This window comes from Phalacrocorax carbo, chromosome 14 (genome assembly GCF_963921805.1).
Source record: "Phalacrocorax carbo chromosome 14, bPhaCar2.1, whole genome shotgun sequence".
Classification (NCBI taxonomy): domain Eukaryota; kingdom Metazoa; phylum Chordata; class Aves; order Suliformes; family Phalacrocoracidae; genus Phalacrocorax; species Phalacrocorax carbo.
The window spans coordinates 17,818,689-17,844,383 of NC_087526.1; the positions used below are offsets into that span (position 1 = coordinate 17,818,689).

General features: G+C 43.3%; 1 protein-coding gene across 1 annotated transcript; it reads left to right on the plus strand.

Moving 5' to 3' along the window:
• Positions 1–5,964: 5,964 nt before the first annotated feature.
• On the plus strand, positions 5,965–9,996 carry GDF5 (growth differentiation factor 5). Its single transcript, XM_009510000.2, has 2 exons — positions 5,965–6,598; positions 8,166–9,996. Exons 1-2 carry the CDS (start codon positions 5,965–5,967, stop codon positions 9,032–9,034), a joined length of 1,503 nt encoding a protein of 500 aa, XP_009508295.1. The 3' UTR covers positions 9,035–9,996.
• The last annotated feature ends 15,699 nt before the right edge of the window (positions 9,997–25,695 follow it).

A 25,695-nucleotide genomic window follows, 5' to 3' on the forward strand; every position in this document is an offset into this window, starting at 1 on the left:
GGGCGCGACCAGGGGCCGGGCGCGGGACGGGAGAGCCGAGTTCGCTCGGGGCCGCTCTGCGGCAGCTCGGTGGCAGCGGTTCCCTTCCCGCTCCTCGCTGGCGGTGCCGCGCCGGGCTGCGGTGCTGCCGCGGCGGAGAGCGGGCCCCGGCAGCCCTTTGCTTCAGCGAGTTCAGCTCAGAGACTGTTAACAGCCCTGGAGAACGCTGGGGGAGAAAAGCGCTCCCGGAAGAGCCTGGGAGAGAAGGAGCGGGAGGGACCGGTCCCTGACGCCGGCTGGGGCGGGTGTGCGGACCCTGTGGCGAGAAGGGTGGCACCGCAGTGGCAGAAATGGTCCATCGCACCGGGAAGCCGCCTGAACGGCCAGAGCTCTCTACTAAGAGCTCAAACTTCAGCCCTTGACCGCTACTGGAGCAGGAGTTCCACTCTAGTGCAAAAACCAAACGTATATGGATGGAATTATTGACTCTTTTCCTCCCTGCTTTGGAGCACGAGCAGGACAGACTGCAAGCAGTTAGGGAAAAACGGGTATGGGAGAGAAAACTTCAAATGTACAGGACAACGTACTCTGTGAATTAAGCCTTATTTCCTGAACTCACAAAGAAATACAACAAACCACCATGACAAACAGGGCTCGGTCCCCTTTGCCCAGGCTGGTCTGCTATGACAATTGCCATATTCACCCCTCAGGTCATGAGGTGTCAGAACTTCAAAGCTTGGCCTATGCCATTTCCAAAAGTCAGCAGATTCTGACAATACTGCCAGACAGAGATGATGGCTGCAGGAGACAGCCAGCTGCGTCATGGCCCTTTAGCTCTTTCTGGCCACCTGTGCTGCCTACCTGGAGCTCTAGCTTCAACCTAATGGTGCGGCTCCCAGCATACATCAGGCTTTAGCATGAGCTGGGTTAGCCAAAATTAGCAGGAGCTGAGTGAACAGTCACAGTCTTCCTCCTGGTATAGGCCAAACATCTAGCAAGGCCATTGCCTCGGTGAGTCGAGGTGCTGCTGGCAGTGAGGGCAGGGGAAGGTTTTGAGCACATTCACTGAAGTGTGGCTTCACAGTTCATAATCAGGTAACAACTCATCAGTTGTTTCAATGTGTGCTTACAGCACAGTGAGATAAGTGATAAAAATGGATATACAAGCGTGCTAATAACAAACCTAATAGAACACAATGATACAAAACTCAGAGTGTAACACATGAAGCAATATGCCAGTTGCAGGTGCCTCGTGTCCCATAACAATGTCCTACCAGTGATGTCCAACAGTTTGTTCAATTTCTGTTGTGATTCTGACAATCCGGCCACTCTTGTGTTTGATAGCAATAGCTTTTGGTATCTATGAGCTTTTTCATAGCTTGTGATTAAGGATTCCAGTTCTTCAGTTTGGGAGTATACTGAGTCTATATAAGAGGCAGCTGAGGAACCAGGAGATCAGATCCCAGCAAGAACTGATAGGGGAGCTGGAGAAGCAGCGAGAATTGCAGAGGACTGCTGTGTGCAAGATGAGCAAAGAGCTGGAGGAGAGAGACCAGGAGATCAAATTCCAGGAGGGGAAAATACTGATTCTAGAACAAGACAGTGCATCCCAAGTGAGAAATCTGCTTGTGGATCTTGATTGTATGAAAGGAAGCTTGAAGGAGAAAAACGCAGAGCTAATGTCTCTGACTCAGCAGATCCGAGAACTGAGAAGGAACGAGAGACTAAGGCTCAAGGTGAGCAAAAAGAGTTAGAAGAGGAAATAAGAGCTCTTCGGGAAGGTCTCCAGCGCGTTCAGCAGACTCTGACAAAGAAGGATGAAGAGATCAAGTTCCAGAGAGACAGAGTCAGGTATTTAGAGGAGACTCTGACAGGACATGTAGTGGGTCGCACCCCTGTGCTTTTCTCTAGGCTTGTCCCACCCATACCTCACTACTGTTCAGAGGCGTAGCCAAGTCTTTTTATAACTGATGGCACAATTATTTCTTTGGACTTCCAATTTTTTATTTATCTTCTTGACATTGTGGCACAGCTTTTTATAATTATGCTACAATTTCTCATGTTAATAGGAACTTTATTATCACTGTTTTGCTCTTGTCCAAGATGAGCAATTTTTAACTATAGCATATCTGATTTTTCTGTAATTCTTTCATTTCAAAAGCATGAGCTGTTAAGTTCCTTCCTAAAGTTATCTTTTCATACTTTTAAAAATCAGTCCCCAAATAGCTCTGGTGCAGGGGTCCAAATTCTCACAGAAATAGAATGTTAATTATTTTCAATATGCAGATTCAATGTGATGGCAAATTATTTCATATATGGAGTTTACTCAGCTCAAACCTTTATGTCCTTTCTGGAAATCAGTTCACTTGGGAAAGGACAATGAAATTTCTGATAGATCACTAGAATAAAGATTTCCACGTGCAGCTCAAACTGCAAGTTTGCAGCAGTGAACGAATTCTTACTTTTAGCATCACGTATCCAATGGAGCCTCCTTGGAGTCATGTTGGGGTGACCAACTATATATGGTATATTTTAGAGTGCACCCAGGGAGTTCTGTGGGCAAGGCTGGCATTTTCCGCTTGGCTCAGCCCCTGCCTTTGTTCTGCAGCATCCTCTGGCAGATCAAGCAGGTGATCTGAGCTTTCCCTGAGAATAACCCTGCTGCTGCCTGCTGCCACACTGGGTAGGACTTCAGTTGGCTGGAGTTCAGCAGCAGTGCTGCATCCAAATGACAAACATCTACTGGTGTCAATGTGATCACAAGGTGTGTGCTTCAGGGAGCACATCAGGTGTTAGTGTGTGCCTGTGCCCAAGCATTAAAGAAGAGTATAGACAGAAGCCTGTATCCTGGAAGGGGCTTGTGCCCTGTGGCTCCAGGGTCTACCTCATTGTCACGTGGAACATGCAAATATGTTGACCTGGGTAGGGCCTTTTATCCTCACGGAATGGCAACTTTTTCCGACACTGTGAAACATTCCTTTGGGTCCTCAGAGAGATCTCTTCCTCTAGCCCACTGTGGATGTCCAGAGGGACTCACTGGCCTGAATCCTGAAATTGTTTCAGAAGGTGGCACAGCTCATGTCGACGTAATCTTAGGATCTGGAGAACAGGAGGCAATGCACTTCCAAGGAGCAGGGACCTGGGTAGTCCTCACTTTTCAAATCCCTACACACACTGTGTGAGCAGCTGCCTTTACAGAATGGGCCAAGGACAGATGGGCTGTATGAACCAAGACTCTTGAGGGGTACATATAAACTTGGCCAGTGGTGAGAAGTAATAGGCCTTGAACATCTCTTCCACTGTGTCCTATATCTGATCTAAAGCCTGTGCTGGAGTGAGGGTTTCCATCTAGCTATTGAAGATAGCAGTTGAGTTTGAGCTTAGCCAGCTGGAATAACTCCACCTTAGTGCAGGGCCTTTAGAGGACACCCTAGTCTATGGGTCTTACTCAAGGCCAGCATTCTGCTCTCGGGCCATGGGGCTCAGTGCACTCTGTACAACAACTGTGCTTTCATGATTCCAAGTAGCTAGGTGGAGAGTACCTCAAGAGAGCCTCTTTTAAAGAGAGACAATAGTTTGCACAGCTTGCTTTGTTTGCTTTTGCTCTTTTTTTCTGTCTAGACCTGTCCAGCCCACTAAGATATACTAATCTCAGGCATGTAAATATTGTTTGAACATACAATTGTTTGTGATTTTAATCTGTTTTATTAAGAGACGAGGCCCATGTAATCACATTGTCTTACCTCCTGCTCTTTTGTGTCCATCTCTTAAGTAATTTGTAAATCTGTTTGCAAATCTCAGCCAAGTTTGATAGAGCAATTGAGCTCTTAAAGATACTAAATTCTTACAGGTATTGTGAAAACTGGAAGCTGGATCAATTAAAAGTGGGAACTCAATATTTGCCTGGTTTTGTGGCCTGCTGGCAAGCTAATCAATACCCCAACAGCACAGAACCAGACACGGCACGCTGCCTCCTGCCCAGCAGGAAGGTAGGCAATATGGTAAGGATAAAAGGATGGCATGGTTGGGAGGGCCATGGGGACGACATAGAATGACTGCTGGGGAATGGTTTTATCAAGAGTAACTCAGCAAAAACGGCTTTATTTGATAGGGAATATCAAAACTACAACTGACATCATAGGAAGGGCCTTTAGATCAAAATCAGGAGAGTCGGGTTTTGAATCTACCTTATTTGTGGAACTGGCTGTCCAGGGAGGTGGCTGAGTCTCCATCCCTGGAGGTATTTAAAAGAAGGGCAGACGTGGTACTTGAGGATATGGTTTAGTGGTGCACTTGGCAGTGATAGGTTAGTGGTTGGACTCGATGACCTTAAGGGTCTTTTCCAACCTTAACGATTCTATGATTCTATGAAATCGCTGAACTCTTGTATCCTTCAGTTCTTCCATCAAAACAAGGTAAAGCATTCAGAGCTCTTCATGTAGAAAGGGCTGTAGGTTGTTATTTATGAAAGTAGTTTGGTGTTTCTGATACTAGTCAGGATGGGAAATGTTGCAACATGCATAAATCAAGCTAAAAACTGTTGTATCTTTTTCCTTTCTTCTTGCCTCAGAAATAAAAACAACTGAGGGAGGAGGCCTGGGTTTAGCATCATTGCAAGATGACAAAAGGGTCCCATTAATCCCTGTTCAGTCCAGCCCAGTGCCTCATTTCCCGAAGGCTCATTTAGAACAACAGTTCATTTTGCAGCTTATGAAAGACACGCTTGCTCCACGCTCTTTCGTACAGCTGAAAGCAGGATAGCCTTGACACGTAAGTAATCCTGGTTGCCAACTACCAGACTTCTTATGGCCATGGGGTAGGCGGCTCTTGAAAAATTAGCATCTAATTTTAAAACAAAGGCTGGTGTTCAGCAGCCTCTGGACTGGGGTTTCGGGATGTCTCCAGCTTGAAGTGGCGGGAGTGGCTCCGGCCAGAGGAGGAGGCTGGCTGCCTGTAGGGTGCACTGCTGCCCTGCACTGTGCTGCCACCCACCCTGGAGGGCATCCTCACCGGCAGAAGCTTTTCCAACTGGGCTTACCTGGGCTTTTTTTAAAGCACAGCAATAAATGCACTGACTGCAGGCATGGCCATGTTGTGTTTGTGAAAAATTAAACTTTATCTGTGTTAAGTGCCTGTGTTACCAGCTCAGCTCTTCAGTCACCAGAGCACGAAGTGAAGTCACTGTTACAGTTCTCTGGAAAAAGAGCTAAATGAATTATACTTAGATATTTTAATGTATGTGTCCAGTGGACTGTATGACAGGTCTCAGTTGTTGATCTTGCAGTTTGTCCTGTTTGAATGCAGAGTTCATCAAAGGCTAAGGTAGAGGTCTTATTGCCACTTGAAAAGGCATTCGCTGAGTTTTGAGCCTGTGGAGCTGTTTCACATAAGGCAAAGTATGACTCATGCTAATGAAAAGGGTAAAGAAGATTTTTTTTTAAAGGAATATATCGCAGTTAAATTAGTTTAGACAGCATGACATCAGAGAGTAATTAAATAGGTTTGTTGGAATTCCATTTCCAATTCCTGAGTTCAGGTTTGTAAAAGATTTCTGAGCACCTGCAGGTCTCTGTGTGTGAAATATTTTCACTGGAAAGGATTCAAAACTTTAAAAAAACCTTTTAACACAGAGGCAGCATTACGCCATTCTTCCTTCTTGGAAAAAAAACCCTTGGATTTAAACAGGACTCCTTCAAGTTTTCAGTCAGTTTTACAGAAGAAAACGAGGTGGTAAACTTTTTCTTTTCAGGAACAAGTTCTTTATAGCTGCTAACTGAAGTCAGGGGAGATCGTATCTGAGTACATGAGCATTTCCACTATGGGACTGGATACAAGTATTGAACAACGAGATTTGAAATGTTTTAATCTCAAACGAAAACCATTTTTGCTGACTTTGGTTTTTAATTACTTTCATGTTTTCTTCTGCCAAAGTGGAGGAACCTTTTCTGATTTTTTCTTTAGTGGCATTCAGAGGAAGACCAGAGGATGAAAATCCTGTATTTTCTCACTTTACTGCTTTGGCATTTGACTTGGCTCTCTCTGGATCTAGTTCCTGGAGCACTGAGTAATTCTGAAGCAGGCCAGAATAATCCAGGATCTAAAACAGGTTTTTTAAAAGCAGAAGGAAAAGAGAGGAATCCCTCAACACGGACAGGAACACTGAGGACTGCAAGCCATGGATATAATACTGGAACCTCAAAGGCTAGGACTAAAAGCAGTGCTGTTCAGACTGGAGCTCTGCTGGCCAAGAACAATGAATCAAAGAAGGTTCTCTCAAGAACAGCACCCACGGAGGGCAAGGTAGGATATCTCCCCAGCAGACCTTCTGGAGTAAGGACAGTGACACCAAAGGTCCAAAATCTTAACATCAAGGTGGCTTTGAAAAAAACTGGCACAAGCAGTACTGACACTGATTCTTTCAAAAGTAAAAAGACTAAAGAGCCTGTAACCCAGAGGGAAACTAAGGAAACTTTCAGACATCCCCCTATAACGCCACATGAATACATGCTCTCTTTGTACAGGGCTCTCTCAGATACAGAAAGAAAAGATGTTAATGGAAGTGTAAAACTGGAGGCTGGACTTGCCAATACAATAACCAGCTTTATAGACAAAGGACAAGGTAAGAAAGGAGCTCATGTGTGTTTGTGGACAGAGATGTCTGAGTGTGTTTATACATGTAGAGAAAATAATCCTACTTTGTTAAAGTCAAATAGCTGTTTTTAATGTAAATGAAACTGTACAACTTTGCTGCAGATTTGTCTTCCTGCCTTATCTTGGAAAATTCATTTAGAGGCAGAACTAGATGGTTGTGTGGCAGCCAAACAAAACATTCAGAAAATATTTTAGATGCATATTGTTGAAGATCAGTCAGTCTTTGCATGCTTAGGTGTTTAAAAGCCTTTTAAATTTTTGTCTTTCTTTCTTTCCGTAACTAGCTCCTGGAAACTGCTCACATTAGATTTTATTGCAAGGAGTGTCTAAAAACACATGATACGCTAAGAACAGGGCTGGCTATTCCATGAAAAAACCCACAAGTTTCAGTATCAAAGGGTGAGCCTGAGTTGTTCAAGGCAGAATTGTGAGGAACTACACTGTAGACCCAGGAGTCATTGTAGCGTAGGGTGGGTCTATCTGTACTAGCTCAAAGCTCATGCTTTCAGGTACCACCAACCTTCTATCCACAGAAGCCCACAGCTAAGCACAGACTAACATGAGTAAATAACTCCTGGGACTCTGGAACTTGTGGTTCAACATTCTGAATCCAAAATTTTTGGAAATTTGGACTAGTGTCTGCTTTCACACAAGAAATAACCAGGCTCCCCTACCTCTCTAGTTGGAGAGCCCCATGTTGCTTCCAGTGCCAGCAGTAAGAGTTCTGTCACATACTTAAGGAAGCAACACAGTCTCATAAAGTAATGGTGATGGAAGACCCAGCCACGTCTGGATTTGTTTGCCATTTAATTACGAATAGCTTGCCTGGTGGGAAGGGATGATACACTGCTCACAAGTGCTGCGTTCAGGTTCTCAGCTTGCCACTGGAAGGCATTGTTAATGTAACATCACTGAAACGTTGGCTCAGCGTTCTCCTTGTTGCTGCTGCTCATGAGCTTAACCAAACAAATGGAACGTCAGGTTAAAGGGAGGTATGTTTTTCTGCCCAATTTGAAAAAGTTGTGAACTGTGGAGTTAAGTTAATAAGGCAATTATCCTTGTGTCTGGCAGTTCCTGAGGGATGTTGGTTTTAAAGGACTAATTCACTATTGTATCATCTAAGGGTAAATTTGCGCATGTTTGGAGCCAGCATGAGGCCTGGGCACCACTGAAGCTCTGTTTCGGTAATTTAAGTAGGATATAAGTGGTGAATAGGCCCTGTGAGTGCTCTGCCCTGAAAAGGACTGTTTTTTAACTGGTTAATTGCTACTTTGAAGCTAGAAAATGCCCACTGGTGAAAGAAATTAGATTTCTACAAGGCAAACTCAGAAACTCATTTCCTTGTTGAGTCACTGAGTTCTTCTGCAGCCCTGCACAGAGGTGATCCCTTAGACAAAAATTGTTCTTTCTGTTTAGTGGGCTAATTACGTAAATTCCTAGGCCTATGAGCAAACTTCAGGAAAACCATTAAGAATTGAATAACTGATATTGATCTGTGCTTGATATACATTTAAAAATGTGTGTGCTTTTTTTAGATGAGCGAGCGCAAACTACAAGAAAACAAAAATATATTTTTGACATCAGTGCATTAGAAAAAGATGGTTTGCTAGGAGCAGAGCTTCGAATATTGAGGAAAAAGCCTTCTGATACGTGGAAGTCTCATTCTTCTGGAAAAACTTGCCAAGTGAAATTATTTAGTTGCTCTACAAACAGACAAGCGGCAACACTCCTGGACTCTCGTACTATCAGTATCACAGATACACCAAAGTGGGAAGTGTTTGACATATGGAAACTTTTCAGAAACTTTAAAAACTTGGTTAACTTGTGTTTTGAACTGGAAACTTTTGACAGGGGGAGAGCTGTTGATCTCAGGAGTGTGGGATTTAATAGAACAGGAAGACAGGTCAATGAAAAGGCTCTCTTCTTGGTATTTGGGAGGACGAAAAAAAGAGACTTATTCTTCAATGAAATCAAAGCTAGATCTGGCCAAGATGACAAAACTGTTTATGAGTACTTATTCAATCAGAGGCGGAAGAGAAGAGCTCCTCTAGCAACGCGGCAAGGGAAGAGGCCCACTAAGAATCTGAAGGCAAGGTGTAGCAGAAAAGCCCTCCATGTGAATTTTAAGGATATGGGCTGGGATGACTGGATAATAGCCCCTCTAGAATATGAAGCGTATCACTGCGAAGGGCTTTGTGAATTCCCCCTTCGATCCCATCTGGAGCCCACCAATCACGCTGTTATCCAAACATTAATGAACTCAATGGACCCAGAATCGACACCCCCAACTTGCTGTGTCCCAACCAGGCTGAGTCCTATTAGCATTCTTTTCATTGACTCTGCAAACAACGTGGTCTATAAGCAGTATGAGGACATGGTGGTGGAGTTGTGTGGTTGTAGGTAGCAGAACAGCTGCTCACGTGAATATGTTATGAAAGGTAGTATGATATATTGAACATAGCCTCTTCTCAAACAAGGTTGACTAGATTTCTTACCTCTAGGGTAAGTAAGTTTGCAAGGATGTAGCAATAAATCCAGTGCTTCTATATGTCTCTCCACCGTGGGCATATCTCAGTAGCATTTAGATGCTGTCACGCAGCCTGGTATAAGGCCTTGTGTCAGTGACACAGACTGATAGGGAATAGTATACCTCCGCACCTCTAGATCGCCTGCTTTTAGCCTCAAGGCAGCAGGTAAAGATGGTATCAGTGAGCTGTGCATATGACCTGTTTGATCCTTTGAACAACGTTCTTGAGACTGAATTTACGTCCAAGTCCCCTGCAGTTTGTCCATTAAGAAATGTGAGAAAAGAGACCTGATGTCTAGAAGGGAAGGTTGTGTTCTAGTGTGCTCCCATCTTGGTGTAAATATTTACACTGTAACACGATTTCTTTCTGATTAGCTCTTGAAACTATATATATATAAAGGAGTAATTAAATATAATATGTTGATTTAGTTTTAAGTTTTACATGGACATAGGTGATGCAGGGGGTATTTGCTTCCATGTATGTTTTCCTCCAAGCTACATATCTTTCTTAGTATCCACCTTTCCATTATTATGTAGCAAGATATATTACTCTGTATAAGGTCCAAGTTGTTCTCAAATGCTCATAGTAAAATTGTTCAATTATGGCATAAGATGTAATAAATTATTGACACAGTGCTACACTGTGTCTAGTTGTCCAACTCTGCATAATTATAATGCTATTAAGAAATTGTTTTTAATTTTTTTTGTACAATAAATACAAGTGAAAGGGACTTTTCAGTGCAGCAGAATACCAGTGGTATGCAAAACACGTCCATGTATTTTGCTTGCCTCTAACTCTGCTGCCACAAAGAGAAACTGGGGAAACATTGGAGGAAAGATCTGAGAGTACGGCATGGTTTGATCTGGTGGGGAATGACACTATCACCTCATGTATATGGGGCAAAAAATGAGTTATGCAGATGATTTCAAGAGAGTTCTGCTGTCCTTTTATTCCACCTTTCAAGGGCTGTGTGTTTGCGTATCTCCTTTATCTAGTCTAGACATGGATTATATATTTTTTCTGGGATTACGCCATGTATGTTTCCACCTACAAAACTAGGTACCAGATGTTCATCCGCAAATGGATTGGAAAGGCCATAAGAACCATCAGAAATTACTGAAGCAGCTTATCAATAGTATAAAATATAAATGCTAAGGTTTGATATTGTTTCATCACAGTTTAAACAATTGAGTCACATAATTTCCTGGATGTGAACTCTCCTCTGCACAGCATCACTGGTGTGGGTAGTTGCAGGGAGCTGAATATGACCCCTGAGGTCCTCCTGGTCAGCACCCCAGACTGTGAGCTCTAGCTCGCACTAGCAGCAAACCATCCTAAATTCCTGGGCAATAGCCATAGAGAAACAGTGACAAAAAGCTCTGTCCTTCCTCCTGCACTCTCTAGGTGGCTGAGCCTTTAACCAGCTTAAAATACCTGGTTAACTGGACTTGCTGCCGGACACACAGGGTTCTCCTGTGCAGGCAGACCTGTCATGTACCATAACCTACAGCATGGTGGTACAGGAAAAGCACTGCAGGGAGCTTTCCTATGTATGATAGCTCAGTGCTGTGATTTCTACCTGCAGGAATTTATATTGCTTGTTGCAGGCCACGTGGTAACACACAACAAGGTGAGTCAGAATGCGAGAATGCTGTACTTGACAGGAGGGTGAATCACTGACTAGCAGGTTAATAGGCAAAAAACCAAAGACTTTTTAATTCTAGGCTCTACTACAAGCTTATTTAGATATGATTTACCATTGCTACCATAGCAAGGAGAAAATATTCTCTGCAGAGTCCACAGCCAAAAGGGCATCTCAGACTTTTTTTTTGCCCATTCTAGGTGACTGGCTTGCAGCTTTTAAGGATCCTTTCTCTAGCACTGAGCACAGCTATGTTCTGGAGAGGCCTGCTAGATGACCATGAGGAAGGGTTATCTCCTTTCTTCCTTGCATGAAGGAGTGCTGCTCTCCATGCATATGCCTGGTTGCACATTCCCGGTGAAATCTCTGTTCTCACATATGACAGACACAGCTGTGCCATGCCATTTATTAACCACACAGGCACGTTTCTCAATGGCTTAAGGTGATCAGTTTAAAACAGCAAATTCTGCCTATTTAAATTCACTTGAAGCAAATCTAAGTTGTCTTAACAGACAAATTAACTCCTGGGATTGTAACTGTCTGCAAAGGGCAGTTTGCTTCAGTTCCGTCTGGATTTGTGAGATGCTGCAACAGGTTTGGAGGAGGGTAGCATTGGTATTACATAAAATGCATGATAATTTGGAAATCTGAGCAGGAAAATTGCTATACACTTCACACTGCAGGACTGTTGATCAGCCTGAGGATCCTAGTAAGGCTGGTCATGATAAAAAGTTTTAAAAACCTAGTAGGTATAGTAGGTATCTCTCTGAGGTTCTTGTTTCCTGTCCTTTTATAAATTTCTCAATACATGAATAAAGCAAGATAAAGATTCAGGTAAATGGTAATACACCGAGTACGTATCAGCATCTAAATGGAAGAAAAAAGCTAAGACTGCGATTATCCTAAAGCAAACAGTATGAACTGAGGAAAAATTAAAAGAGCTATTGACATACTAACATCTTAAAAAACACCCTTTGGTAATGGTTCAAAAACCAAAGTTCTACTAAGTAGTTGTTATAACTTGAAGGGAAAAGGGAAAAAAACCCCTACTAGTAGGTCTTTAGTATCAGTTTAAACAAATTTGAAACTACAGACACTAAAATGCTAGGATTATAATGGATTATTACCGCATCAAAATTGCCAGATATTGGGTTTGGCCTAAACAGAAGCAATTTCAGCCCAAGTATTCAGGTTAGGAGGTAACATGACATTCACTTTGCTTAGTTGGTAACTGAAATGTGGTGACATCCAGAAGGGATGGTCCTGGAACTACACAAGTTCGGTCTAACTCAATGTGAGGAGTTTATAATGGTGGGCATAGTAGATGGCAGGATTAGGGTAGTTTTTCACTTTCAATTCTCAAATTTAATATCCTTGGTTTAGAACACCGGTTATAAACCAGTGTGACGCTGTCCAGAGTATCTTTTTGCATTTACATTACTGAAATTGTTCGATAACTCCGGGAATTCCAGTTCAACGCTATTTTATTCTGGAGTGGTCTACTGACTTTCACCATGGTGTAAATGTATACTAGCCTATTGGTGCTTTATTGGTGTGTTGTTTCAGCTATTGGTATCATCTGGCACAGACTTCTGTCTCTGTAATTAATTATAAGATACTTACTGAATGGTTATGATCACTTAAATCTACAGTGTTGAAGGGAGTGACCTCTTTCACTGGTCTTCTCAAAGCTGTTTCTGTTATTCTTAATTCACCTAAAATTCAATAGCAGAAAAAAGATGCTGCCATAGCGAGTTGTCATTTTTTTCATGAATTCCACATATCAGCTCAATTTCTACTCACAAACCATTGCAAATCTTGTCAAGACTTTACATGAGTATCTGCAGTTTCAGTTATCTGACATGAGAACAGAAACACACACCGAAACTTCCCAAGATATGTGAATGGTGGCCATTACAAACATTCATTATCACCAATAAACACAACAGCACAACCCAGGTGGACTTCATTCAATGCACTTCCTCTCTGAAAACAGAGGTTTAGGGATAGGGCATAGTCTTGGGCTGACACACAGCAAAGAAACTGGAAAGAAATAGAGGACCTTGAAACTGCAGAAGTTTGGCACTGCTTTCTTTAGCCTCGTCATTATATAATGTGCAAAGATAGACACCCTAAATTATTGTTACGGCTTTCTTCCCATGGGTGAATTGGTGTTAGCAATTGGATGGTAGAAACGCACAGAAACCTGAGCTGTAAAGCAATACAGGTTAAAAGTTCAGCTTTCCACCTTTATGATGGCAGGTTTCACTCTCTCACCAAGAATGCCTCATTTGTATTTACTTTTTAGGGTCATTATCTGTCCCACGAGAGCCTTTGTGAAGGTCCAAATTTCAAATAAACAGTACACTGTAAGACAGGTATGTGTGGATAATTTTTGTTGTATTTGGCTAAAATATGAGCACTAAGCTCAATAGGTAAACATAAAAGTATGCCATTTAAAACAATGCATTCCCATTAGTGTTTGAATATGTGCCTAAACTCCATGTACACTTTTACACGGTTATGTCATTTCCTGTGTAAAATGTGCTTGTTTATACAGCAGCCATATGAAAGATGCAGTAACCCGCTATGTGGGCTATTTGAAGCTTTCTTTAAGAAACATAAAAACCCCTTGACCCTTGTATAATAAAAGGTGTTAAAAGGTACTGCTTTTATAACATCTTAGCCAAGACTAATAAGAATGTACAAAGCAAACAATTTTTTTTTTGCTCCATAGTCCTGGTCAATCATGTGTTATTATATGAATTTACTGTTGCTGTTGGGTAGTAAAATGATATTTAAAAATAAAATTGCATGAGATTTCATTGCCTCTCAACAAATTTAATAAACAAGGAAATCTTTACATTTTTTTAAAAACAGTAAGTATAGTGCCATAAATACACTTTGTTGAGTGCTCAGAGTAGCCCTTTTATTCTGTCATTCCAAGTTCACTGATGTCCCTATTTTGCTGGGGTTGCCTTTTTCAGAACTAGTTTCAATTTTCTGCAGCGATTTGGCTAGCTGAAGTAATGCAAATGGATTCAGTTTTCCCTGATGTCATTTTGAAAGGCACAGCTGTCAAGAGAAAAATAACTCCATTAATAATAATAGTGATTAATTGCCTGACCCTCTGCAAGGGACAGAAGATGATCTTTTCACTGTTTTTTCTCCAAAAGACTCTTTGCTATAATATCTTGTGACAGGCTTTGCTATCCAGGAATCCGGGCTGATCATACTCTGCCCGTTTTGCTGCCAGATAAATGCTGTTAGAATGAGGGTATTGCTTCTGCACGTTCAGCTACTGTCTGCCTGGTTTTTACAAGATGCCATTTATCATAGCATAAAGTCAGAAAGAAGCCTTTTATTGATAAAACCAGACACATTTCATTTTGCTCATGCAAATGGTTTCAAAGCATTAATCTTTCTCCAGAAATGTTGGAAGAGAAACACAACTTGGGTCCTCCATGGTCTTAGAGAAGGGGCTGGATATCCTCACGGGACCTCTCTTTTTCTGCAAAGGTGCAGTAAGACTCATAAGCTTTAGATGGCAAAGAAGCCATTAACTCACATGGTTAGTCATCAGATTACAAGAACCCAGTTTGAGAGGGTAAAAGGCTAATGGTAGCATGGGGAGAAGCACATGCTGCAGGAGGAGGTGCTCAGAAGAAACACTCAAGGGAACGTGGCTTGGGAGGAAGGACTCAGGGAGCAGCAGCTTTCAGGGGGAGGCAGACAGGCAGTCCCACAGCAGTGGATGACAGCAGGAGCTGAGGACTGGGTGGAAAACTGAATAATGAGACGGACTGAGTGCATCTGTAGAGTGTATACCCAAAGGAAACAAGAGATGGGTTGGGTGGCAGTGCCACTGGTGGGAATAGACTTGTCTACATGCCTTCCAGGAAAACACCCTTTTTGTAAGAGCTTGGTGTGAGTAATTCTTCTTTTTTCCACTTGCCTGTCCTTCTCATGCTGGTGGCTTTCAGGCCTTTACTCAGACCTCTGGCACTGAAGGCTTAGAGCAAGAACTGGCTGCTGAAGCCCAGCAGAGTCAAATAGCTTCTGACAGTGGCATTGAACAGCCAGAAACAGTGGTAACTTTAGAACAATACTGACTGTGGCCGTGTGTGCTGTTGTGGGAGGTCCAAAGCAACAGAGCTGAGAAACCTGAGTCTGGATGATGAGGCACTTCCATTTATGAAATTTTCAGATGCATCATGAATTTCACTGCTGGGCTACAGGCAGCCAGGCAGTCTGTCTTCTTCAAGCCATGTACAGCCTGAGTGTAAAAGACTGGTCATGCAGCTCTGGAAAGTTACTTTGAGTACCTAACTGTGGCATTTTGGTGCTTTTCACAACAGCCCTTGGCTCCAGCAGGCTGATTCAGAGCACTAAATTTAGTGGCGTCCCAGACAGTCAGAGGGAAGAGCCAGACCCTGGGAGAGCAAACTGAAGTATCTGTGCTGAGTAGCGAGCTGGTGGGTGACATGAGTCACAGTGCCCCAAATGAGTCTCCTTTCTGGGGACAGGTACCTGCAGACTGGGTCCCTCTGTCCTTTCGGGATTCAGCAGCAGGCATGAGAGGGTCTTACTGTCTAGGAAAAAACCAAAAAACGTGGAGAGAGTCCTGTTAAACATAGTAGTCCCTGTAGGTTTGGGTTTTTATACTGACCCAGGTTGTGGAGGGCTGCACTTCTACCTGGCTGGAGGCTCCAGGAGGGGGGAACTCTTCATGTCTCTTACTCCACCGGAGGGAGAGAGGAGGGAAAGAAAGGACTTGAGCAATTGGCAGCAGCATAGCTGATACTCAGGCTCTGGGCATGCATCCAAACATCTACTCTAGCACATGAAGGCATTTGCAGGAAGGTGTGGCTGACACCAGTGATGATACATGCCACAGTATTTTTATAATTCCCTGAGCTATAGGCTGGTGCCCAGGCTCGGTCAAGGCTGAGATGTTTGAACATCTTGTGCCTACAGTCCATGCATCTTCACTTCGTAGCATCTATACTGGAATTTAAACCCACTTGGTGGGGGTCAGTGGTGGAAGACGAATCTCAGACGTATGCAGAAATATTACAGAAATGGGACAAGTTTATTGATGACTTAATCTTTTTCCTATGGAATAATGTTGTGTGAATAATATTTGATCAATAAGTTCCAGAAAATGTAAGCTGGAATCTTTGTGAGGCATAGAAACTTTAAAAACAGATTGATTCCTTGGAGTTCTGAGAAAAATTATCTGCTATTTATCTCAAAATATAAACACAGTCGAGCTATGTGTCTCCCAAAACATTATAATGTTTTTGGTAAGAGAAAAAACCGTAAGAAATAATTCACTTCTTGCAACAGTAATGAAATATTCCCCATGCCAGTAAGATAAGAAAGTGATGAGGAGCATGTGCTGGCGTTGACAGAGTTTTAAAACACTTAACCTGCACCAATAAGCCTACTGATTTTTAATAAATCATGGAATTCTGGGGAAATTCCAGAGGTTTGGGAGACTCAGAAGAAAAGGAATTTAATTCAGTACTATAAAGGGTCACTGTGCTGTCCTGGCAATTACAAGCAAATTATGGGACCGTTGATACTGACTGAATCTTATAAGGTGATCGAAGGACGGTAGTTTAATTCATAGGTAATAAGGGCAGGAAGAAAAACTGAGATCGCAGAATCACAGAATGACAGAATGCCAGGTTGGAAGGGACCTCAGGGATCATCTAGTCCAACCTTTCTGGGAAGAGCACAGTCTAGACAAGATGGCCCAGCACCCTGTCCAGACGACTCCTGAAGGTGTCCAACGTGGCCGAGCCAACCCCTTCCCTGGGGAGATTATTCCAACGGTGACTGTCCTCAGTGTGAAAAATTTCCCTCTGGTGTCCCATCGGAATCTCCCCAAGAGCAACTTGTGTCCATCCCCCTTGTCCTCTCCATGGGACTCTGTGTAAAAAGGGAGTCTCCATCTTCTTTGTAGCTACCCCTTAAGTACTGGTACGTGGTGATGAGATCCCCTCCAAGCCTCCTTTTCTCAAGGCTGAACAAACCCAGCTCTCCCAGCCTGTCCTTGTATGGCAGCTTCCCAGTCCTCTGATCATCTTGGTGGCCCTTCTCTGGACCCCTTCCAGCCTGGCCACATCCTTTTTGTACAGCGGGGACCAGAACTGCACACAGCGCTCCAGGTGTGGCCTGACCAGTGCTGAGTAGAGCGGGATAATGACTTCTTTCTCTCTGCTGGCGATGCCCTTTTTGATGCAACCCAGTACCCTGTTGGCCTTCTTGGCCGCAGCAGCCACTGTTCGCTCATGTTGAGCTTCCCCCCACCAGGACCCCCAGGTCCCTTCCCACAGAGCTGCCCTCCAGCCAGGTGCATCCCAGTCTGTGCTGCACTCCCGGATTATGTTTTCCCAGGTGTGTGACCTTACACTTGTCCTTGTTGAACTTCATAAGGTTCTTGCTGGCCCACTCTTCCAGCCTCTCCAGATCTCCCTGCAGAGCAGCTCTCCCTTCTGGAGCATCTACTTCCCCACCCAGTTTGGAGTCATCTGCAGAGCAGATCATTTAGCCTGATGAGTCCTGCCTGCCCTAGGTAAAAATCTTTACCTCTGAGTCCCTGAAATGTCAGCTCAGTTTTTACACAACGCAAGTTTAGGAATGACTGTGAGAGAAATAGAGAACAAATGAGGAAACAATATGCAGGCACTGCAGGGACTTACATGACTTTTGAATACTTTGTAATACAGTAGAGCTGGAGAAGGGCAATAAGAATGACTGGAAGCTTCTGTGAGAGGAGTAATAATATAGGCTGGAGCCCTTCAGTGAGAGGTGACTGGGGCAAGAAGGAAAAGTGATGAGTGCTAAGAATGTGAACTGGGAGCAAGGTTTCTCCCAAACAAGAATCACAAAGCACCACATGAAACTGGTCCAGAACAGGTATGAATCAAGCAGAAAGGGACTGATTCCTACAGTGTAGCCCAGCTGCAGAACTCCTGACTGCACCCTGGTTAGATGCTAAAAGTCTACATATGTTTACAAAAACTGAATAAGTTCATGGAAGAAAAATCCATGATAAGCTGCATAACATGAGTCCATGGGACTTTCTGAGCCACTGGTAGCTGGAAGCTGAGAAGCCATGCCAGGAAAACCTCACAGCACATTTGTCTTGCCCTTATTTTCTTTTTAGAGATCTGCTGTTGCCTATAGGAGATGAGCTAGATGGATCCATGGTCTGACTTGGCAAAAACATTCTTACGTTCTGTATGAAGCCCAAAACTTGCAGTGAACTAGTGCAGTGGGACCTCCTGGCTTAATCCGTTGAGTAGGACTTCACAGGGCTTTGGCCACTGCCCTGTTAGAGTGGCTTTCTGATGTGGTCTTTCTCTTCCCACCAATTTTTTTTTTAAAGGAAGCATATTTTTAAAGTTCCTTGGAATTAAGTGACGCTACATAATAGCTAGGCATTATGTATTTCAGAAGAGAGATCCAGGATTGATTTAAAGACTGAAAATTTTAAAAAGCTCAACACATTCAGCTCTAAGCTAATTCTGTGAATATTAGCACTTCATTTTTTAATAAGCAGCTATTTCTACCTACTGTCCAGTATCCGCTTTGAATCAGTGAATTGGCTTCTTTGTCTTCTACATGAAGAAACTTACTCCCATGGGCATTGTTCTACCTATGCAGACTGATGATTTTTTTTCTTTTATTTTCTATGGAAGAGGTACATCAACTTGGTTATGCTTTTGCTGTGTGCCTCCCTACCAATTTTTTTTTCTTCTTCTTGTGTTTTTTTCTTTAGACTCTCACTTCTCCAAATACTTTCTGTAGCATGAACACTAGAACTCATTTAATGTTGCAGTAACAGTCTCATCAATGCCACAGAGACACCACTACTTTTACTGGATTTTGGCCTTCATTACAGTCCAGGGTTCAGCTTTCCCCTCTCAGCTACAGCATCACATTAGGAGTTCAAACTCAGCCTTCTATTATGACCAACACTGTTTTTCCATAATCACTGCTTTCTAATGAAAATCTTTCCAGTTTATAAGTTCTTGCCTCATCGTTGAAAATCCTTGTTTACAGCTGAGTTAAAAAGCAACTCAGTCCCACTAAAAAGTTTTATATAAGCTTTATATAATTCCTGTTACTCATTATGAAGTAAAAGTTACTTTGCTTTTTAGGGTGAGGCATGGACACAAGTAAAGGCACAATCTCAGGAACCCTGTCAGTGCTAGACTCGGGAGCAGAGACCTGTGTCCCAGGCTGGAGGGCTCACCACCTTCCTGTGCCTCCACAAATGAGGTCTTCAAGAAGTAACAGAAGGAGGAACCTGACAGCAGTCTGTACTTCTTGAATGCTGAAGTTCTGGGCTTCAAGAGCTGGGCAGAGGACTGACAGACACTCTGCTGCTCACACATATTTGCTAAAACCCTTTCTCTCAGGACATTCTCCAGACATCCTGAGGATGTGCAGATGGAGATGTGCCCTCTTTGGCATGGATTTAAAGGTTACTTGAAAGCTGCTCTGGAGCAGATGCCTGATTCATACAGATCTGGCTCTGCTGTCAGCCCTGAGAAGCACACGCTTTCTGATCACTGAAAGAGGTTTGCACCTCTTGCCGTGAGTCCGTAGGGCACCTCTGTAACCTCTGTAACCTACTCATAACCGCTTATTCCTAGCCAGAAGAGTATGTGGCATGCAGAAGTTCTCACTGGTGCCCTGCTCTCCCTGTCCTGAGGAGGTTTTAATTCTGGACATCGGGCTACTTTTTCCAGTGGTCTCCGGTGCAGACAATATGGAAGCTCAACAGCAGTGCTTGCTTCCCTGGCCCTGCAGGAGTGGTGTGAGGCACACCAAGCAAGGACTCCTGTGCTGCTCCTGCTCCCCAGTCTCTGAGAAGCTGTGGGAGTGCACTGCTGGACTCAGCCCCTCTAAATGAGGCTGGGCCTTTTGCTTGTTTTTTTCGAGATATGGGCAATACGTTGACACTGCATGAGCCATCCTGTGGCTTAGTCCCTCCAGGATTCTTCAGAGAAGCAGGAGACTCTTGCTGCCACAGGGGAGGGCCACTACTCTGCCCTATTCATAGTACATGGCCAACTCCTGGGGCTCTTGTTGGGAGCCATGTGAAGGGAGGGAAGAGGGAATGACTGCTGGAAGGTGGGGGGGGTGTGTGAGGGATGATGGGGACATTTCTTAGTGAAAATTGCTCAGTCTTTGCTAGGAGGGACTGACAGCACACCTCTGATAGATTATCCTGGATAGCCAAACCTTGCCCCATATTAGATGGTTTTCATCACAAACATAAATGTACTTGGTATTAAACAGAAGGTCAGTAAGGTTTAAGACATGGTATATGAGAAAACATTTTCCAGATTTCAGCTTCCTCCAAGGTAATATGGAAGTGTAATTAAAACAGAACCTGGAAATATAGAGTACAGTACCCTATTGAAAGTGTGTTGTATGAGCTGAACTCCCTTCATTGATAGTTTTCCAAAACACACAGCTGCAATAATCTTTATCCAGGAGAAGGGAATAAATTAAGTCTAAACACCTCTGCATATAGTACAGTACAGTGTGTAGCACTGCACCCCATATAACCTCGTAGCAGTAATGGAAAGCTGAAGGAGGCGCAAGTGGAAAACCTCTCTGACCGGCGAACGTTTTCTTCAGAAAGCATACAGATGAAAAGAAAACTCTCGTGAAGCAGAGGCAGCTTAGGGACTGGGATGTCTTGTTTCTGAAGTGGTCTGCTCAAGTCACTGAGACTCTGCAATGGCAGTGTGCCAAAGCACACTCCAAGTTTGACAGGTGGGGAGGGAAACACCCTGGCCTTGCCCTAGCAAACAGTGAGTACTGATGGCAAGCTAAAGCAAACAAATAGGAGTTTATCATATTTAACAGTAGCAGCAGCGACTAGGATAGAGAAGCTCAGAAAAAGTAATCAGGTCCTGTTTCTACTTCCCCTAAGCAGTTCAGTCATGGGGTTCAGGTTTTGCTTACTAGGCTTCACCAGACTCAGTGAGGTGCAGCACTAAGAAGCCTGTTCTGCTTCACGTCTCCTTTTCCTCCTGCCACACTGGTGCAGTAGAGGGGTAACTCCCTCCTGGAGATCAGAGCAAGGACCTAGCCAACAAATTTCAGATCAGGGCATTGATCTCCATACTTGCCAAATCTTTCAAGGTCCATAATGCATCACAAGGATTGTACTTCTATTGAAAAATTATCTTATTTTAATATAGTTAAATAACATTTGTCCTGGGAAACAGCAGTAGCAAATGTATGCACACTGACACCTCAAACTGAGTATTCAGTCTTATGGAGAGGACTAAGTGTCTTTAAGGTGCTAAAAATCTAATTAGCTTCCATTAAAAGTCCTTTTTCAGTTTGTAATGTCATCCTAAAGGTGGGCGTGGTCTCAAAGTATCCAGATTTACTCTGTATGCAAAGGAGAAAAATTTTGCAAAAGCAAAGTACGACACATTCATTCTAAACTGCCCGTTCAACCTTAGAAATGCCATTTTCCTTCAGCACACAGCCAGACCTAGGAATCCAGCAGAACTTGGGTTTCCCCATGTGGTCAGATGGACCCTCACTGCATTTCTGGACCTCGGAGCTCTGGTAAGAGCGGTGCAGAGACATCCAGGTAAGCTCTGGAAGAAGTCAATCCACATATACCAGGGCTCCAAGGGCCTGTTATCACTGATCCACACTTCAAGCCCTAGCAGGGTGGGTGAGACAGGATGTAGTGCCAGACCTGCACTGGCTCCCTTGGTACATACAAGGCCCTTTCAGAACCTGGAGCACACGGAAAGTATGCTGCAAAGGCACTCAAATAGCCGCAGGGACCAGCTGGCAGTCTTGCAGTATTGGCACTGAACTAGAGTTAAGACCTGCTGGACCTGAACTGAGTTTTTGCAATTGGGTTTCTCTTTATCATGATCTCCAGAGCATCCTGGAACACCTATATGGACTATTTTCCCTCACTATCTGGAGTGCCCCAGCCCTGCTTGTCCCAGGTAACATGGAGAGATCCTGTTTCCCCATATAATGAGATTTCCTTTGACTTTTCTTCTGCAGAAGCAGGTGGTTAAGAGGGAAAATGAATATAATTTTAAATCTGCACTTAGGAACTCTAGACTGAGCAGAGGAAAGACTGAAGTTGAGACATTTCTACTTTTGCCCTAGTCTAAAGTATGTTTGTTTTTCAGAAGGAGGGAGCTCTCCACAGCAAATGTTGGGCTAACAATTGCCTTACCAAGCTGATATTTATTCTTCATGTGACTGAGAAAAATACAAGAAGTTGTTATGGGACTTCATATATTTAGAAAATTTCAAAATGGTTGATTAACCTGCAAAGTTACATTTTAAAATATAAAAACACAGGCCTACATGAAAATGATCAGCCTGCTTTTCTGTGTGAAAATGAAAAAAGCACATTCTATAATAACATTTGAAATCAAATTATGTGCTGATAGGAAATTAGGAGGACAGGAATGTCAAATAATTTTAAATGCCTTTGTTTAAAAATTATTTATTATTCCTTCTTAATTAAGTAAAAAAAGAAACAGAATTGTAGTAATGAGCACTGAACCAACTTGGGAGAGGTTGAATGCATATGTAATCTCAGGCCCGCAATAGCCCAAGGTCCTGTGCAGTGTATGGAAAGTCTTTTGAAAGCAGACAGAAATACATAGATTTAAAAAAAACCACACAGAAAATCTGTTTCCCAGTAAGTTACACACAGCAGGTCTGACTGCAGAGTGGTCAACATAGAACATCATCACCGCTGGAGCGGAGGAAGTGTGGCAAGTAAAAAATACCAGAAGAGGTCTTAGAGGTGTCTGTCTCTGAAGGCATTTCTGAAAGCGGAAAATTCAGGAAAGATTTAACCTGGAGATTCCAGCTGGGCAGATCAGGCAGTTCTCACGGTGCTAAATTCTTGGGTGCAGCCCCTTTGTCTTTTCAGTACTGTATTGCTCACTCTGAAAGACATAAGCATTCCTCAAGGCAGAAATAAGCAGAGGCCACGCAGGACCTGGAGTCTCCACATGCCCATTTGTGCTTCTTATTTCTGATGGCACTACAACAAGCTACTTAAAAAAAAAGGAACATCAAAATGACTTCATTCTCTCTTATTGCAAGGAAATACATATATATCCATTAACAGGGTGAAAAACCAAGTAATATGATTAAGGTTATATAAGAAAAAACTTGCAGAGCTGTGATATGAAGCCTCGTCTCCAGAACAGTCAACCAGCTCCTCCACATCTCTACAATGCTTCTCACAGCAAATAGCCTGAGGCTAATTTCTTAAAGCATTAGCCAAACTCTGCTCTTACCTAATACCTTTAGGAACTTGACATTCCAGGGAGAAGGATGGGGCTCACACTGAGCATCTTTATGCTAAGTATGAGAAAACTTTCACAGTGAAAGACTGGAACAAGCTTCATATGGAAATTGGGAATCCCCTTACTGAAATTTTTAGGTGCAGGTCAGAGAAACATGCACCAGAGACGTCCAAGTACATTTAGTACTGGAAGTGGAGGACGGTCTAGATAATCTTTTTAGCTACATAACTACAGCATTTGCAAATGTCTGCAATTAATTTTGCCAGCCAAGGAATAACATAACAACCCAGAATCAAAGTCTCGGTCTCTGCCATAGCCTTGAACACCCAAGTGAGGGCAAAAATTTTAAAAAGAGCAAATCATCTAAGCATCATAGCTGGCCTGGAACATTTTGACAACACTTATTTGCGTAAAAATGACAGTTACTCAAAACTGAAGTTTTGGGGCTATATAAATACCTGGTTTTGACAAGGTAGCATTCTGAGAACAGCATGGAATTTTTGGGCAAAATACAGAGCCTTTGCCCCACTCTCCCCATGGAGAACAGCTAGTGACCTAGGCTGGGGTACTCCTGTGCAATATTATCAATCTTCAATCTTTGCCCTGATTAAGATTAAGGGATTTTAGTCTGAATTTTTCACGCTGAGGGTGATCATCACAATTATGCTAGAGAGGCCACTGGCTCTCTTCCAGTTTTCTTGTGACACTTTGTATCTCTAATTAGAAGTTAACTGAATCAGAAAGTCAGTTTCTGTTCTTACAAATATTTCATCAGCAGGTGTCCCAGTCTCCCAGTTGATAATACTCAACTTGTTGTCTCCGTTCTTGGTCATGAGGGGATTTGGACCCTTATCCTCACAATCTGAATAACAGGTAGATATGGAATTTTTCCTCCGTGAGTTTCTTCAAGCCTGGATAAGCTTCACAGTCACCCTTTGAGGCTTTAACTAATAGGCTAGAATTATATCCCCCTTTCTGTTCTGCACAATAGTTGACTTGTCAAAATGAAGCCTTGCCAACCACCACAACCGCCTTAACCTAGACTCAGCATGCTCTAGAAAACCTTATGCTCTGTAGAGGCAAAGTTAAACCTAAACCGAACGCAAAGCAGGCCCCAACACAGTGTCTGTTCTTGCACAGCTTCAGAGAAGCATTAGTCATTCTGTCATCTGGGCTAGAATGATCCCAAAAGGGCCTGGAAAGGCATCCTGGGCCTGCCTGGATTCTGCTGTGAAATGCCAGCACAGGATCTCATCAAGAACAGTTCAAGCATCCCAGTGTCCACAACTGCCACCTGTGGAAAATGTTTTTTCCCTGTGCTTGCCTGTTTGGGGACAGGGCTTCAGGGTGATTGTTACTACTTCTCCCCTTACCCCCTTCTATTACCTGCAGAAAAGGAATCACTACCATCACTGTCAGTGCAAGGACTACTGCTGGCAGCGGCTGCAGTCAGGATGGCAGTTTGATGCAGTTTGACAATATAGCTCAGCTGACCAAATAAGCTGACCAAATTAATCCTATTAAACACAACAAGAAGACAATTCTCTGCTGGTCTAGCTCCTTCAACCAGCTCATTGGCTCAACATTCATTATTTGGATACTAGTGCTACCATAGCCAGGGGCAGGACCTCTCCTTTTAGCGATTAGTAATTTTATCTGCTTAGTTGTACTGTCAAACTGTATCCTTACTTCATCTACCAGCCCCATCTAACCAGACATGCAAGAGCAAAGGGAGGCCTCTCACACCATCCTGACATGTGTGGATCATCACTACCCCAATTTGTGTGGAGGCAGCATGTAGGACTGCACAGCATGACTTTCGTCACCAGAAGCAATTATTCCTGCTGCCATCAGGCTTTGCCTCCACCACCAGAGTCCTAAAGAGAGGACTTTGCAGGTAGATTGTAGAAACTCATTTCTCCTGCACCCTGCTTTTGCTTGCTTTCTGCACCCTGCTTCTCTGCCTTCAGCACACAGCAGTCCCATATCCCTTCCTGGTCACACTTAAAAAATGGCAAACATCACCTATTTGGAGGATTCTACAGTTCCTCAATCTCTCCCTTATATGCCTCTGCCCTCCCCCAAACTCTGAGCCTGTGGTCACTGCTGTCTCCATGCACTGGTGCCCAATTTGTATCTTCTCTCATTCTCCATGCACGCATGCATCCATCTCCACCACTGCTATTCTCCAGCATGATTTGGTACATTCAGAGAAGGAAGTTTCTCTGTCACTCTTTGTTTTCCATTTCTCCTTCACTTAAACTCCTTTAGACTGCTTTATCTCAGCCCATGAATTGTGGCCCCGTATCTCCTCCCTCTAACAGCTGCTCCTTCCAGCCGCTTGGAATGGCAAACTCGAAGCCTGCTGCCAGGCCCACAAGTAAGAGAGATAACAGGATTGCAGCCAAAGCAGGAGGCCTTTTAAATATAATTTTATTAATAAATTAGTTATTTTGAAAAGTAATGTAAAACTAATTTTATAATTCATTATATAAAATAAATATAATCATATTCTTTCTGATCTTCTTTCCTGTTCAGTCAGCTGCTTATC